Raw genomic sequence first — 16,323 nt, 5'->3', positions numbered from 1 at the left:
AAAACTGTCATTTCCTCACTGTGTGTGTTCTCCCCTCTCTTCTGTTTTCTGTCTTTGTCTGTTTGTATCTCACAGCACAGACGCCTGTCAGAGGCCTCCATCTCGCCACCAGGCTCCTCCATAGGCTCTCCCAGTAGGGTTATATGCGTGAGTAGCCTGTAACTTTGCAGCTTTTTGTCACTTTTAGCTGCCAATGAGCTCACCCTAAAAGCACAGTTCCTACACCAGATTACAAGTACTACCCGCAGGCTTGAATGGTTAAGCACCAACCTGAGAGGCTGCTCACTCCCTTGGCCTGTTCACTTGTCTGTCTAATCTCTGCTGCCATTAGTGATGTGGCAGGAGTTAAAAAGAAGTATCTTGTTACAACACAATACAATGTTAATGGTTTATATCAACCATCTTCAGTCATCAGCTCCCAGAAAGTACTGATATATTGTGATTTGAAGGTTCAAAAGCACATGGGGGTTTAAACTGGGCTAGATTTGGATGAAACCCTAAAATGTTAAGCAGTATGGTTCCAGGGATGACAGAGTCAAGCAGTCACTTTCGTCAAGAATAAAAGTCTCAACAGCTTTTGATGGATGGCATAAAAAGTTGTACACACATTCATGATCCCTATTCACTTCATTTCAAATTGGCACCACCAGCCAAAATAACCAAAGTTATCAAACATCAAGTAGAATTTATTCACATCTAAAAGACTGATTGGCATTAAATTATGTACAGACATTCATGGTCCAGAGATGATACATGAAACATACTTTTCTGTAACTCCTCCAGGAGGTTTTGGTTGTAATATTTAATAAGTAGCCATTACACAGATATTCAAGGTCCCCAGAGGACGAATCCTAATGACTTTTCATCTAAAGCCATCATCAGATCATGTTAACATTTACACTGTGACTGTGTTAGCATTCTAATGTTAAAATATAGCAGGAAGGAATGCTTTTTATTCCCAAGGTCCTATTGCTCCTCTTATTAGAACACATTCAGGAGACCTTTCAAAGGTTTCTATATTCTCATCGGTGATTTTTTGCCTTAGGTCAAATGCTCAGTGTTTGTTTCGCTAGGTCATTTATGTTGAAATCCCCCACCTACAGTTTAAAGTTATGCTTTTTGACTCCTACGCTTTTAAATTTGCCAGCAAGATTCCTTGACTTCAGACATTTATTTCTCCACAGTGACTGCATTCAAGCTGCATTTAATTCTCTGTCTTTGTCCTTTGTTCTTTTGAAAGTACTCACAGTATTGCTGTACCTACTGTATGTACAGAGACACTTAAATTACTGTAGATTCAACGTTACAAAGCAGGTATTCCTAATGCATTTGTAGTCTAAATATAAAGGAAATAAAATCCCCCATATATTTCAACCAAATGTATCCCTAAACCTAAATATGTTTTGTTGCGCAAATCACCAAATCAGTGCTTTCTCGATACATACAGAGTTTATATGAAGATTGTCACTCTGCATTGCAGAGTTGGACCAGTTCCATTTTAAAACGAGGATTCAGCCTCATATGGAACAGTGTCCAACTGTGCTGCTTGGCAGTCTGCTGAGAGCTGCTGCATGTCGGCAGTATTAGCATGTCAGGGGTTGTCTGCATGCAAGCAGGAGTCACCCCTCTCTGCTCAGCCCTGCCCCGCACTGCTCTCGTCTCATAATCAATGACCTTTCTGTTTAAGGTGATGGATGAGGGAGAAATGCAGTGTAAGCACGCTTGTCGTCCATACTGTCTCCTCTCCCTCTCCCTCTCTCTCTCTCTCTAGCTGTCTTTGCTTCCTCTGCTCTCTTTTCTCACACATGCTGAGCTCCTGAAGGTCAACAACTTACACAGCTGTCAGCTTCTGCAGCGTACATGTGTACTTCTGATGAGCACACACACACGCACACATGTATGTGCATGTGCAGCCTTGTGTGTGCTTCATCAGCGCTTTTTCACTCCTCTCACCGCTGCATGATCTGCTCACCATCACTAGTGGAGTTTCCATTCTACTGTGTATTGTACTGTGCATTGTCCCTGTGGTTGATGTTGGGTGTTGTTGCTGTTGTCTCTGTCTGTGGTGGGTGTATGTGTGTGTCCTTTCTCCAGGCCAGAGTGGAGAATCAGATCCTAGATTATAAGGACCTAGCTGCTCTGCCAAAGGTCAAGGCCATATATGAGGTCCAACAGCCAGACCTCATATCCTCCTCATACCAGCCCTACCACAGATACACCTCTGATGACAGGCTAGAAACTTACAGCTATGGGGAGGTACTACTGCTACACACTCCAGGCCGAACAGAGCATTGGTCTCATCGTTGATCTGTTTCAGGAAAAACATTGTGCTTCGTTTCAAGATGGAGATGTGCTGATAAGAAACTGCAACCCAGTCATAAAGGATTTGGAGGGCTCATTATTTTCATTTTTTAATTGGTTGAATGAATTATTTTGATTTGATAAAATATGATTAAGAAACTGTAATTTTGAACTGAACATTTAAGTAAATTACAAGCTTACAAAAAATGTGACGTACACCAATGGACTCATTTTGTGATAAAAATTACTTTAACCAAACTTCATTTTTAAACCATGGGGATTTCATTTGAAATGTGACTTAGAAAATGATGAGCCTGAAGTCAATATTTTGTTACAGATTGGTGGATTTTACACTTTTACACAACCTTCCGACCAGTAGCTTTTTTTTTTACTGTACTAAAGGAATAGTAATAGACATTTTGGAATTATGCTTATTTGATGTTTGCAGAGAGTTAGCTGAGCAGAACAACACCACTCTCTGTTTACTCTGTATGAAGTTAGAGCTTATTAGCTTAGCATAGCATAAAGACTTGAAATAAGGGAAAACAGCCAGCCTGGCTCTGTCCAAAGTTCAAATAAACTTGCATACCCCCACTTTAAAGCTCATTAACTCAAACACCTTGACATTATTTCACTTTTCAGGGAAATACATATTTAGTTAATTGTGAGCTTTAAACAGAGATGAGAGTGTTATTAATGTTGTTATCTAAATTTTGGCAAGGACATGAATTAACTTAATTCCCTAGAAGACAAGCTGTTCCTCTAAATGATTTAAAATAAATGTGTAGCTTGTAATCATCACTTTATCTCATGCAGAAAACCCCACCAGTGACCCATGTAGTACAAAACAAAGCATTGATTGAGTTAGAAAAGATTGTCTGGTCTTTGCTTGTGATTTCTGTAAACCATGATATCTGATATACCTTTTTTATTTCACCATGGTACAGTATAAATGATGATTCTTTTCTCTCCTCTGATTTTCCAGTCACTTGGGACACTCTCTCCCTATTCTCAGGTAAGCATTCTTCCTCCCACTGTAAATAACAGAGCACTTAAGACAAGTTTAAACAAGTGACCTGTTGTCATTTCTTCCTGCCACTAAGCTATTTGTCTCCTCTGTGCCCCCTGCTCTTTTTTTTAACCTCATCTCTGTTCTCCCTTCAGGATTACGACAGTCTGGATATGAAGCAGAGGCGGTGCTCCAGTCCAGGTTATATTGACTCACCGACGTTTAGTCGTCAAGGCATGTCACCCATCATGCCTCGCTCTCCGCAGCACTATGCCTACCCTGGTGAGTCAGATGGTGTTCACTCCTAAATGTCTGCTTATAACCTCAGAGTTTAATATCAGTCTGTTCATTTTTTAATGAAGTCAGTCACGCTGTACTTAATATGAAATGCACAAAGTTGAAGTACAATGGAGTTTCTGAGCTGAGTCACTTTTTAATTTTGGGAATGATTCTTCTGAAGTTAAGTCTTTTAAAGGAATAGTTCAACATTTACAGTTATATGCCTGTTTGCTCTCTTGCTGATTTTTAGATGAGGAGATCAATACAATGCGAAGGGTGGAAACAGTAGCCCTTTTCACACTGTGTTTCCCTAATGAGCTCTGCCGGCATTGCGTCTAGCACATTCATACTGATTCGGCAACAGAGACGGAGGGGGCATGTTTTTTCAAACAAGGTTTTTTTTTTTTTTTTTGGTGTAGCCTCAAACCCGAAATACTCCCAAATGACTGCTGTGTTGTTTTTTCTTGGGGATTAAATCCCCTAACTCTGCTTCTGGAGTGCTCTACACTACACACTATGCTTATTCACCCATTCACACACATTCATACTGGTGGCCGAGTCCACACTGGTCACTGGCACTGGCTACACTGGTGCCACCTGCCAATTCATTACATTATTATTATATTATTATGCATATATACACACACTGATGAAGGCAGCATCGGGAGCAATTTTAGGTCCAGTATCTTGCTCATGGATACTTCGACCTGTAGGCTGCCATGGCCAGGGATTGAACCACCAACCTTCCGATCAGTAGGTGACCAATCTACCATCAGAGCCACATGCTTCTGGTTCTGCTGAAGCCATTTCAAAACATGTTAACGTTACAAAGCACTTGGAGCAGGTTAATACTGATTGATAAGCATGACCTGTCCACAATTAGCATGCCGCTTCTGATTGGTGAGATTGGCAGGATGGTAGGCATGTATGATAGTAAAATAGTTGACACAAAAGATCCTGGGTCAGTCAGGAGCGCTGCAAAAAAACGCAGCTTTGGCGAACACATGATCACGTTGTCTGAAATCGCGATTTCAATCGAAAAATTATAAATAGCTCAGACCTAGGCGGAAGAACCGCCCGTCGTGCTGTTTCTAGCTATAGAGATTCTACAGACTCAAGCAAAGTTTTCTGTATTTTGCTGATCATGATTCGATTTCTGACGGACTCAAGTTAGAGGCGTATTTCTGATGACACGGTCCACTTCCTCTCCTATTACCCGGTTCTTGGTCGCACAAATAATGCTTGTCACATATTTCCTGTCATGTCTCTACCTCCGAAGGCAGTACAGAGCTGGGATCACTTGGTTCCCCCATTACGCCTCTGGGATGTTCAGACTGAAGGCGAAATGTCACAGAGGCTTAAATATCGCGGCTTGAAACGGCAGTCTGAAAGGGGTTAATGAGAAACAGCTATCCTGACTCTGTCCAAAGGTCTGGATCAAACCCAGTGCTTTCATCCAGATGTGGACATGTTTAGGTCACATCCTTTACATCATGAAACAGAGTTTGGACCTTTTTTTAAATTTCCGTTTTGGTGGGAATTTTGAAAAACAAAATATAATATATTAATTACTGAACCACAGAGGTGATGGAAGACAGATGATTTTTGGACAGAGTCAGACTAGCTCTGTCTCCCTCTTCCCAGTGATTAATGCTAAGCTAAGCTAACTGGTTCTGATCATCTAAATTTCAGCAAGTAAATCAATAAGCATTTTCCCCAAAGATGTTGAACTATACCTTTAAGAGACCTTTAAGAAATTGCTTGTCATTCCCATTTGTATGTCATCACCACTCTCTATTAACAAATCTGCCATCATGTAATTTCAGTGGTGACAAAAGATGTACAGATTCACAGCCCGAGGGGCAGAATCTCTTTTACTTCACACCGAAATAGTTTTGCTATCTCACATGCTGCAATTGCTCCTTGGCCGTCATTCCATTTAACTCTTACACATGTGCACTGACACTGCAATTACTGTCGCAAGAAGACAAGTCAATAAACTTTGTCATTACACAAGTGGAATAGTTATCCTATCTCACTTTGAAATATGAGTGAATGTTTAGGCTGATTGGTTTTTCACCTGCATGGATGAGACATGTGTTGAGGCCTTCCTTCATGCTCATGTTTCCTTTGCTGTGATTGGCTGTGGCTGGCTGCAGGCTCTGAGAGTGGCAGGAGTTCACCTTATTACGGCCAAGAGGGGCGGTCAAGCACACCCACCACAAACCAGCCCCCTAAACATTTTCATGTACCAGGTAGGACTCCCCATCGCCTCATCGCACCACTTACGATCTCATAGAGCCATTACTCACTAATACAAATCATTCATTTTTAAGTTCTGTGGGGATCAGAGTGTGTGAAAATGTGACCAAGTCGTATTTTTATACCACACATAATTTCTCTGGCACATTGTTTTCCTCATGCTGCATCTTTACCTTCCGTAGAACCACCCCTACCTACCTCCACCTCGTTCCCTCCGATCATCCTGACAGAAACTCACATCACACCCTTATTTACTCCTCCACGTTTCACCTCTCCATCTCCTCTTTCTCTCCTCAGCCACAGGGGACCCCAACATCTACAGGAAGCCTCCCATCTATACGAGAACGGGTACAGTGCAGTTAGCCCCGCCTTAGTCTGCCTGTCCTCCTGTCGGTTTAGTCATGCTGTGTTTGAGTACTCGATGTAGATGTTTTTTTACTGACCTATTGATGTTTCTAGGCAGCCCCTTGTGATTTAGCATTTATTAGTATTGATGCTGCAGAAATTGAAGCCATCAATAACAAAGCCAGATAAATGGAAAAGATTGACAAGTTTGACTTCTACAACTCTTTCCAAAATTGAAGATAGAGATCAATTAGACTTGTTGCATTAGTAAGTAGCCCGAATGCAAAAGAGCAATGCTTGGTGTGCACGCTACAAGCTGCTTCTGCATGCAGCTCCCGCGGCACGTCAGGTTCTTGTCGGCAAATGGGTCTGGAATAGACCCTGAATGAAGTGAAGGTTGCTCAGGCGTGACAAGTGTTGAGTACATGGGACTCTGAGGACACACAATTCACCAGAATAGAACAGGACAATGGAACAAAGCACAGTGGAAAACTGTATTGAAACTGGAATTTATATTTGCTGTGGAGATTCTCACCTAGTTAGCCAGTGGTCAGTGTGTGATTTAAGGAGACCTTACTGTAAGTGTAATTGTTTGAGTCCAGAAACGAATGTTGTGCTCGCTTTTTGGTCGGAAACAAAGTGAGCATGTGAGAGGGAAGTCTGACTTCTTAATTGTGTGGATTTATGTTGTCGTTGAGTCAAATAACACAGCAGCGCGGTTAACACAAGATGCTATTTTTGCTGTTTTTACAAGTCATTAAACTGAAATGCACTTCAGCCATCTGGATAGTGTGCGTCAGTGTAAACATTCATGAGAGAAAAGTTTCACTATCCCCTTGTCACATCACACCCAAACAGGCATTCAGCTGAGAATCACAAGACCCACTATCTCTTGATGGAGCATAGAATATCTTTGTTGTTGTCTTGCATGTTCCTCTGTACTGTGTGTGTTGGTATTTGTGCATTACTTAGTAAACTGTGTCGACTCATGTATAGACACTTTGACCCTCTGTATTTCTTAGCTACTTAGTACATCACTGGCCATAATGTTTTATGACATGCTTTGCCTATGAAGAATAAAGTACAGGCAAGTTGAAAGACCTTTAAAAGGGACCTATTGTGCTTTTCTTTGTTTTCTGTGGAAAAATATAATGTTACAGTGTTGGATGTTCATGCCAGACGTGGGCAAAAATTCAAATAATGACGTAAACGTGTAAAAGTAATGCATGTGAGTAAAAACAACTGTTCTGAATACAAATTTTCCTACAGTTTTTTCTAATCTCTGCTCAAGCAGACCTCAGTTTGTGAAGAGTTTCTGGTCATCCGTGGTCATCTATTCCAGGCATTTTACTGCAGTGTTTACATGACATACAGTGCTACATGTAGCTTCATGCTAACGTCAGGAAAACCTGTAATCTTGGTTGCTGATGTTGTTCATATCTTCCTAATTTCAGACCACATTCCAACTGGAACATGTTTGATAGTGACGTTTTTGGTTTAGACGTTTTTTTTTACAGCAAAAAGTGCTGCTCTGTTACTCTATTACAGTCTTCCCCCCGGTTGGAATGACGAACAGTACGGAAATGCTGACAGCACAGATGAGAAAAACCCAAACACTGAGGTATCAAAGCTGACTGGGCTTTTTCAAAACACAGACGCTCAGTCGGAGCTTTGGTTTTAATTATTTGTTTGATGCTAAAAACAGGGCTGTAACGACATGATTGACGGCTCGCATTGTGCTCTGATTCGGTCGTGCACTTTTTTTGGGTGGGAACTTGATACCTCTGCTCACTACTTAACAGACTGGCTTCAAATGATGTCACCAGGGCAAGATGACAGCTCCCATATCAAGGATATTTCGGCTTCACTTTTAACAATGGAAAAAAATTGCAGACACGTTTTCCGTTCTTTATACAGTCTATGGTATGACCCTGAAGATGAGCATAATAGGTCCCCTTTAAGCTTGCCTTGTTAGAATTCTGCACATGCTTAAACATCAGTCATGGTGATCCTTCTTGTACTTTATGTCCTCCTAACAGCTATCGATTATTGTTTTCTCTTGTTTCAGCACTTAACAGGATTCATGTAAATCCAAAGAGACACATGTGAACTTGTGTATCTGTGTGCATCCAAGGCCAGTTATGTACTACTCAGTTAACACGTTTGTTACCTGTGCAGAAAAAAAAATCATATCCCCTGTTTTTTAGCCTTGTCCTAGTTCTCCGTATGGGTAACAAAACTCTCACATTGACACATCTCCCTTGAGGACCCTACAATAATGTTTCCCTTTTCTTTTCACCTCTTTTTATTGCATCCAATCACTTTTATTCACTTCCCTCCACCTTCTGCTTCACTTTACCCGGTGACCTTGCCTGTAAGTATCTCCCTCCTCTCGCTGTTTCACTCACTGTCGGTAGATAGATGTTGCATATGTCGGTGTCTTTGTGTGTGTGTGTGTGTGTGTGTGGGTGTGGGTGTGGGTGTGGGGGGTCTCTCTTTCTGTATTTGTCATCCCATGATAATACTGTACAGCCGTAATTCCTCAACTTTGAACCGAATATGTGTGTGAGTATGTTTGTGTGTGTAGCGGCCCGCCCTGTCGACGTGGCGAAAGTGTGTGTCCCAAAGATGAGAATGTCTGCCATCGCTGTCATGCATCATGTGTATAGGAATTCAATGGATCATGGATCGGGGCCGGCATGGCTAATGGCTAACAGAGTGAAGAGCGATCTATCTGACATTACACTGCATGTCACATCCATTGACTCCCATTGACTGTGACTGTTAGCGCAGAGTGGCATCAATATCATGGCCTCACACCACTCATGAAGCGACTGTGTGCCTGAGGCTGAGCAGTAACTGAACTCACTTTAATGCTGGACATTTTCATGCAGTTGGCTGAAATATTGATCTCCTCTGACAGGAATGGTGGATATGATGACGGTTGATAAATGTACTGGCTGTACATTTTTCTGATATTTATTAACACATTTTCCTCCTTAGAGGGATACTTTGACATTTTGGGAAGTGGCTTAATTATGTTCTTGGTGAAAGCTAGAGGAGAAGATTGACACCACCTCACATTTCACGCTTTATTCAAACTCATAGGGCACTGAGGTTTCCCTCATTTACAGTGACGGTGAGTACACAGAATCTGTATTACATACAAGGCAGCAGCCTCGGCCGCTGAAAAAAAGAAGCCAACACATGGAAAAGTTAAAATCTGCAGTTGCTCAAATGGCCACTTGAGGATGACTCTGAAAGCATGATAATCCCCATAGACCCCCATGTTAGAATGCCCAACTTTACAGCAGAAATAAACATGTAAACTGCCTGTTACAAAAACAGTTTTGATCTCTATAGCTAATATCCCCATTCACAACAACTCTACAAGGATTCATTTTTTTATATAACTCACCTGTTTAAATAATATGGAGGCTAAAAGTTACACATGATTAAAGAGGTGGCAGCTTTGAGTGGCAAGCTGAGTGGGCAGCCAGGCTTCATTCGACCTCACCTCAACTCATCTGCAGTCCACATCTTCACCCATTCTTGAAATAGCAGAGAGTAAGGTGAAGTCAGGCACTGCCAAGATAGGGACCGCTGGAGCCACCATACTGAGGTTGACATTGGCTCTATGTCCATGTATTATAGTCAATGATGCAATATAAAGCTGGAGCCAGGAGATAGCACAACGCAACGCAATGCAATGTTATGTAATGTAACCTAATGTAACGTAGTGTAAAGACTGGAAGCAAGGGGAAACAGCTAGCCAAGCTCTGGTGACCACCATCTCGAAAGGTAATTGATTAAGATAGTAAAGCGAGTTGATTTCATACTTACATAAAAAAGGCAGAGTGACTTCTTTGACAATTCTTGCTGTACCATGAGGTTGTCCGGTAACTTGCAGTACCAAAAAATAGGTTGGCACATATCATCCCTGTGAAACCACAACTTGTATGGATTAGGCTAGCTGTCCCTGTTTCCAGTGTTCATGCTCAGCTAAGCTAACAGTCTCCTAGCTCCCGTTGTATATTTAACAGACAGGTATGACACTGGTATCCCTCTTCTCATCTAACTTTGCAAAAAAGTAAATTAACATATTTCCCAAAATGTCAAACTATTCCTTTCACAGAATTACCACTGACGTTGGTTTTGTGTGTTTTTTGTATTCTAACTTAAACCATTTCTTCACAGACAATCATGTGGATGCAGCCACCAAAAGCAGGACCAGTGAGGACATCCTCAGATCCTCCAGACTGTCCACCTACTCTCCTGAGCCATACTCCCAGTCAGAGTCTGACTACTACCCATACACCAGCTCCCCCAGGGGTAGGAAACACAGTAGTCACTACACTGAGTTTAGAATGGCAAGCTGCTTAGTAAGCTGCATTTTTACATTTTCTGCTGAACACAGACATCGAAGTACAGCTCCTTTTGTAACTGTGTTGTCATATTTATTCACTCACCCACTGCTTTCCACTCTGAACTCTATATTCATACAAGGGAATCTCTTTAATCTGTTTTCTCTCTCAGCCTATCGTGTGCCGAGAAGACGCTTCTCAACAGGAGGAGATGAAGAGGGCTGGAGTCACAGTCTTCAAAGAGTAAGAGCTTCGTTATTTTCTTTCTCTCTTTCTTCAACATCTGGTTTGAAGAAAGCCACCTCCTCAGAAACACTCATAAATAATGCACTTCTTATGGTATGGTGCCTAAACTATGCTAATATTGCGCAGTTCATCATCTGGCATTCACTGTACATTAAATTAGCAGTTCTCCCTTACGCCTCTTTCTTTTTCTCCCCCCTTCTGCCTCTTTCCTCGCCCCCTCGCAGATCGGGAGTGGCATCGGGAGGATGATCCTAAAGGAGGAGATGAAAGCCAGATCTGGTTCCTATGACAACGACCCCTGGGGCAGTGCGAGGAATTCTCGTAGTGGGAGCAAGGAAACGCTCAACACTACAGGCTACGGCACCACGGCGTACAACAACACTGTCAACGGATGTAAGGATCCACCCTGCCCCCTCTTTGTCTCTTTCTGTTTTGCCAAGTTCATGCCCGTGCAGCCACATCTCTGTCCCTCTCAGTTTGATCATATGTGTCACCACACACGCCTTTTTTTTACAAGCCTCAATATCTGCTGTCATCAGCGTTGGGAGTGAAGGCGGTGGGTTTGTGGATGCAGGTCAGAGAGGGTCATGGCTGCTGCAGGCGGGGCGGTTTATTGAGATGGAAAGATAGCCGAAGAGCTGCTGCTGAACCTGTGGTAGGCCATCAGCAGCACCAGATGTGGCCTGTCATTGTTGTCAGGATCTCTGATCACACTGATTTTGAGTGTTGCGAGCTTCAGAGGAAAGACCGTGTGAACCAGGTGCTCCAGATGTGATAAAGCTGAACCTGAAGCCACCAGTTGTTTCTGTTGTTAAGGACCAGGCTTCACTGGTCAAGCAGAGTATTAGGACTGTTATTTGAGCATTCAGACTCCAGCCTGTCTCCATCACTATCCAATGGTCCGCTTGTTCTTTTCACTTCCTTGCTCCATCTCAAATTGTTTCTCCTCCTCTCTCTCTCTCCGGTTATGGCTCTCTATATTCTACTCTGTTAACTCTCCATCTCTCTATCTATCATCCATCTATCTGTGTATCTATCGCACTCTCCCTCTCACAGCTGGTGTCCCATATCCTGGTTTATTTATGAGCAGTAAGATCTCTCATTAAAGCTGTTTCTCGGATGGGAGGGGACACAACTGAACGGGACTCTGTTGGCTACGGTTGAAAGGCAACAAAGGCTTGTTCCCATACAAGCTGTGTTTTGCGATTAGATGGTGGAGCGTGCAGTGTGTCTTTGTGCTTGGGTGTTTCTATGTTGTTGTTTTTTGATTATTATTTCTCCTCTTCTCCCATGAACCAGTCCTGCCTGGCCTCTTTCTGCCTTATTGCCCCTTTGATGTTTCTGTGTTCCTCCCAGGGCATGATGGGTACCCAACTTGCTCATTTTCTCTTTCTTTGTTAAACCTCTAACGAGACAGATGGCTGTCAGATCTCTATAGCCATTTCCCCCCGAATATTTTTGGAGGAATTTAATCAAAATTTGGAGCTGAGCAGATTAAAAATGCTGCATCATATCTGCTTCTTTACAAAAAGAAAGATGCCATGTAACTATATGATCTCTTTATTTCACAGCTCCCAGGTCTCAGTACAGCGTTGATAGTGGTGAGTTCATTTATATTTCACAAATATTCAAAAATGATTTAGGCGTAATGCAGACCAACCTCATCTGAGGTTCTAGTTTATTTAAATAGCAGCTGTTTTTATATTTAGCTTTTGAATGAGAATTTATGGATCATAAATGATGTGTTTACGTTGGATTCAATGACCTTACATCAACAAAGATCCAGTATAACAGTGAACACGTCTGGAACTTTTTGCTTAGTCATGAGCGCCATCTTCTGGCACTGACCTGACACTGATTATATGATTTCAAAGTGCCAAAATGAAAATAATTGTAAATTTAAGGTACTGTTGGCTTGAGTAAGGTTTTATTTCTTTACTGCTTTCTTTATTTTAGATTTTGTTTGTAAGTCAGCCTCACTACCAGGATACGGACGCAACGGCATTCAGAGGGTGAGACCACAGTGAACACGACACAGCACAGCATGATTAGCTCTATTAATCATTTAGGCTCGAGGCTTATTTTTGATGGTCTGACATCTTTAAAATTGCATCTGTTATATGAAATTGCCATTAACCTTGGGGCACCAGAATTAACTATTGTTAGGGCTGGTGTTATTCCCTAATCATATTAGATATGTTTACATACTATCTCAGGCTTAAAATATGCCAGTATCTGTTAATTTCAAGTCGCTGTCCTTCTTTATACCTGCAGCCTCAGAGTGCAGATTGCTACCAGTACCAGTACGACAGTGGCAGCGAGGTCAACTGGGGAAGCCGAGGTAATTTAATATGAATTTAAAACACCTACCCTTATTAGATAGAAGCAATTAATTTAATGTTTTTTTTCCATTGAACTGACTTCATTTTCTTTCTTTCCTCCCAGCTGAATACACGGTAAGGTTTTAAATTAATGACTTGAATAATTCATTCCATGTGAGTTAGGTTATATGTAGAATAACCCGGTGTTATTGTAACAAGGTGTCCAAAGTTTGATAAAGCACGGCTGCCTCTCCCTGTCTGCAGATTTACCCCTACGAAGCGCTCATTGTCACCACCAGAGGGCGCAACAGGCTGCCCAAAGATGTAGACAGAGCGAGACTGGAGGTAAGTTATGAATGAGCCATTAGGCTAACTGTGATGGGAGAACTACCACAGTTGCCAAGATTTTAGAAATACAAAGGCTGCATCCAGAGCAGTACCCCACCTAGCTAAGAGATTTTGACAAGCCACCAACGAGACTCTGGTCTAGTATTTAAAAAGTAAATTATTTGAACAGGTCAATTATAGTTTCTGTCATTACATTAAAGTCTGGGCCCAGTTATGTAATTCTAGTTGAAAAAACTAAATTCTATTTCATTAATGCATTTAGTTTGCCTACAAAATTGACTTTAGTCTGAAGAGTTTTTGTCACTATAATCTGTAATCTTGATGTCCTCAATGGAAGCCAAGTTGAAAAGACTATTTTATGAGAGCAGGGGTTCCTGACCTTCTTCTTTAAGGGACCCCCTTTCTTTCAGTGTGTAAACTGATGACCCCAGACTTAGTGTTATATTTCATGGATATTTCACATCACATTCAATGCATAACAATAACAGCGTAGAACAACTGATAAACTGTACAATTAACCCAAATAGTGATCACAATAACTGCAGGAAATTTGATTAAAGTTAGTGATTTGGATACATTTTGAGCAGATTCATACATAAATAAGTAAGTAAGTAAGTAAGTAAGTACAAATCATCCTAAATACTAATCAAAACAACATAACTTTATTTAATTCTCTTCACAGAAATGAATGAAATGCTAAAATATGCTTTTTTATTACACCCTTAAAATCAAGGCATTATGACCTCCCGTGAAGCTCTGGTGGGGGTCAACACCCCTAGGATATGAACAAGTGTATTAGAGGAATGTGAGACTTGAGTGGGTACTATAAATGAATGACGGGCATGACGTGATGGCTGTGTCTCATCTTCATATTTTTGTGTTTTCAGCGTCATCTGTCCCCAGAGGAGTTCCTCCAAGTGTTTGGCATGACTGTGGAGGACTTTGACCGGCTGGCTCTGTGGAAGAGAAATGAGCTCAAGAAACAGGCCCGACTGTTTTAATAACGTATGGACGTCTGTTGAATACTGCCATAAGTGGAGCGAGAGACTTGACAGACTGTAGGAGGAGAAGAAAGAGCTCGGTAGACTTCTGCTCAGTTTCACTGCCATGGCTGAGAACCTGTTCTACATCTCCTCGTATGATGAACCAAATTCTGGTCACGCCAGCGTGGACTTCTGATGATCGAGGGAAGGCCACAGAGACATTATGCACAGATGGAGTGATAAACTGTTACATGGCTGCCAGTGCAACTGTGGCTGTGTGCTGGAGTGGTGTGTAAGCAATAGAGACTGTAGTACATTAGTGATGTGCTTTTCTTAAGCCTGGAGGATGGAGGATGGCATGACTGTGCCCCTACAAGGCCACATGTGGGGATGTCTGTGACCAGAGCCGCAGTACTAAAACATAAAGAGGAGAATTTTGGCTTTGCCTTATTTGTTATGCTCTCTTAGTTATGAGTGTGCAGCACCAGCAATCTGAATGAGTAGAATGTAGATACAGTATATCATTTATGACACTTTATCAGTGCGAATGTTTAGGTGAGAAGAATGAGTGAGTGAGCATACTACATCACTTTGCTTTGGTTTATACGGATGCATTTTGTTTACCCGTTTCCCTGTTTTTTGCTCTTTCACCTGAAATACTGTGTCCATCTGGTTTACACTAATTGAAATGGAATGAAACAAGGAACAATCTGAGGGAGACGCAATTTTTTTCAATTGTACGTGTGACCTGCATTGATTTGTGTGCAAATGAAAAACCAAAGTGAGAGTGCAGATATACAGTTTAGCAGATCACTTCCATGTAATGTTCTGGTTTAATAGTTGAAGGTCACATATAGATACAGTTCACTGTGCAGCTGTATGGTAACCTAAAAGAATGTGCAATCCAGTAGATTTAATAGATAAAGGACGCACCAATTCAGTCCTCTTGCTCAATGTTTTTTAGCTCATTGCAATAGAACGGTGACGAAATGTTTTAGGATGAGGACTGTAGTCATCCATGCATTCACTATTAGTTATATTCTTTCAGAATGATAATCCAATAATTTTGTAGCTACAGAGATTATATTCACTCACAATGAAACGCTCTGCAAGGTATTTAACACAATGACAGAAATCCAGGGTTGTTGAAGACTTTACTTCCTTTGAATACTGTTATTTTTGATTTTGTCACTAAAAATTGAACTTGAAACAACTTCAGTCTCCTCTTTTTGTTTGTAGTTAGGAAGAATACAGTTTTGACATTTGTAAAATTAGTAAGCCTACTGGCTGTCTTGCCCGGGGATAAACTAAATGTCATTTCTTGTTTGTTTAAAATGTACTATATGAGAGCAGAAGCGTAAAAAGTTTGTATTTTTATTTAAACGCTGGACAGTGTACAATTCAAGGCAGGGAAAATATGTATTTCAACAAAAAAGGTGGGAACAACAAAAAGAAACACTGGTGGAAATTATGTATATCACAATCATACTTACAATCAATATACCAGAGGGTTTTTAATAAACAAACAAAGGAATAGCAAAAAACAACCAGATTAATAGATAAAGAAGCATAAAAATATATATATATTAAAAAGGCAGGAAACATTGAAATAGCAAATATTAAGATATTGATGAGGGATTTTCTTTTTCACCTTTATGGTTCAAAGTCACACACTTCAAAGACTTTAAGTAACTGACAGAATGACAAATAAAATCAGAGAAAGAGGGAGTAGCCTACAACCTTTCTACTGGCAAGAATGATTATGATATTTATCCAAGACAATGAAAAGATTTCCTAAAGTGTAAAAAGTTGACAACACGTAGCCATTTATTGCTGTTTCTTGTTACCGTTGCTAGGCAACCAGC

The 16,323-nt window shown here is 41.1% G+C and overlaps 1 protein-coding gene across 1 annotated transcript in view; it reads left to right on the top strand.

The window, feature by feature from the left end:
* Positions 1-15,876, top strand: part of ablim3 (actin binding LIM protein family, member 3) — a 53,201-nt gene extending 37,325 nt beyond the window's left edge. The window contains exons 9-23 of the mRNA XM_059345739.1: positions 76-147; positions 2,095-2,256; positions 3,287-3,316; positions 3,466-3,592; positions 5,749-5,844; positions 6,149-6,199; positions 10,412-10,528; positions 10,733-10,803; positions 11,031-11,199; positions 12,378-12,407; positions 12,763-12,818; positions 13,081-13,147; positions 13,252-13,262; positions 13,392-13,472; positions 14,363-15,876. Coding sequence (XP_059201722.1) covers positions 76-147; positions 2,095-2,256; positions 3,287-3,316; positions 3,466-3,592; positions 5,749-5,844; positions 6,149-6,199; positions 10,412-10,528; positions 10,733-10,803; positions 11,031-11,199; positions 12,378-12,407; positions 12,763-12,818; positions 13,081-13,147; positions 13,252-13,262; positions 13,392-13,472; positions 14,363-14,476 — 1,254 coding nt within the window. The 3' untranslated portion in view covers positions 14,477-15,876. The remainder of the gene's footprint in view (positions 1-75; positions 148-2,094; positions 2,257-3,286; positions 3,317-3,465; positions 3,593-5,748; positions 5,845-6,148; positions 6,200-10,411; positions 10,529-10,732; positions 10,804-11,030; positions 11,200-12,377; positions 12,408-12,762; positions 12,819-13,080; positions 13,148-13,251; positions 13,263-13,391; positions 13,473-14,362) is intronic.
* Positions 15,877-16,323: the final 447 nt, after the last annotated feature.

Source organism: Centropristis striata, chromosome 12 (genome assembly GCF_030273125.1).
Source record: "Centropristis striata isolate RG_2023a ecotype Rhode Island chromosome 12, C.striata_1.0, whole genome shotgun sequence".
Taxonomy (NCBI): Eukaryota; Metazoa; Chordata; class Actinopteri; order Perciformes; family Serranidae; genus Centropristis; species Centropristis striata.
Note: the sequence above shows the minus strand (reverse complement) of the source record. Positions and strands in the feature narration are given on the sequence as shown.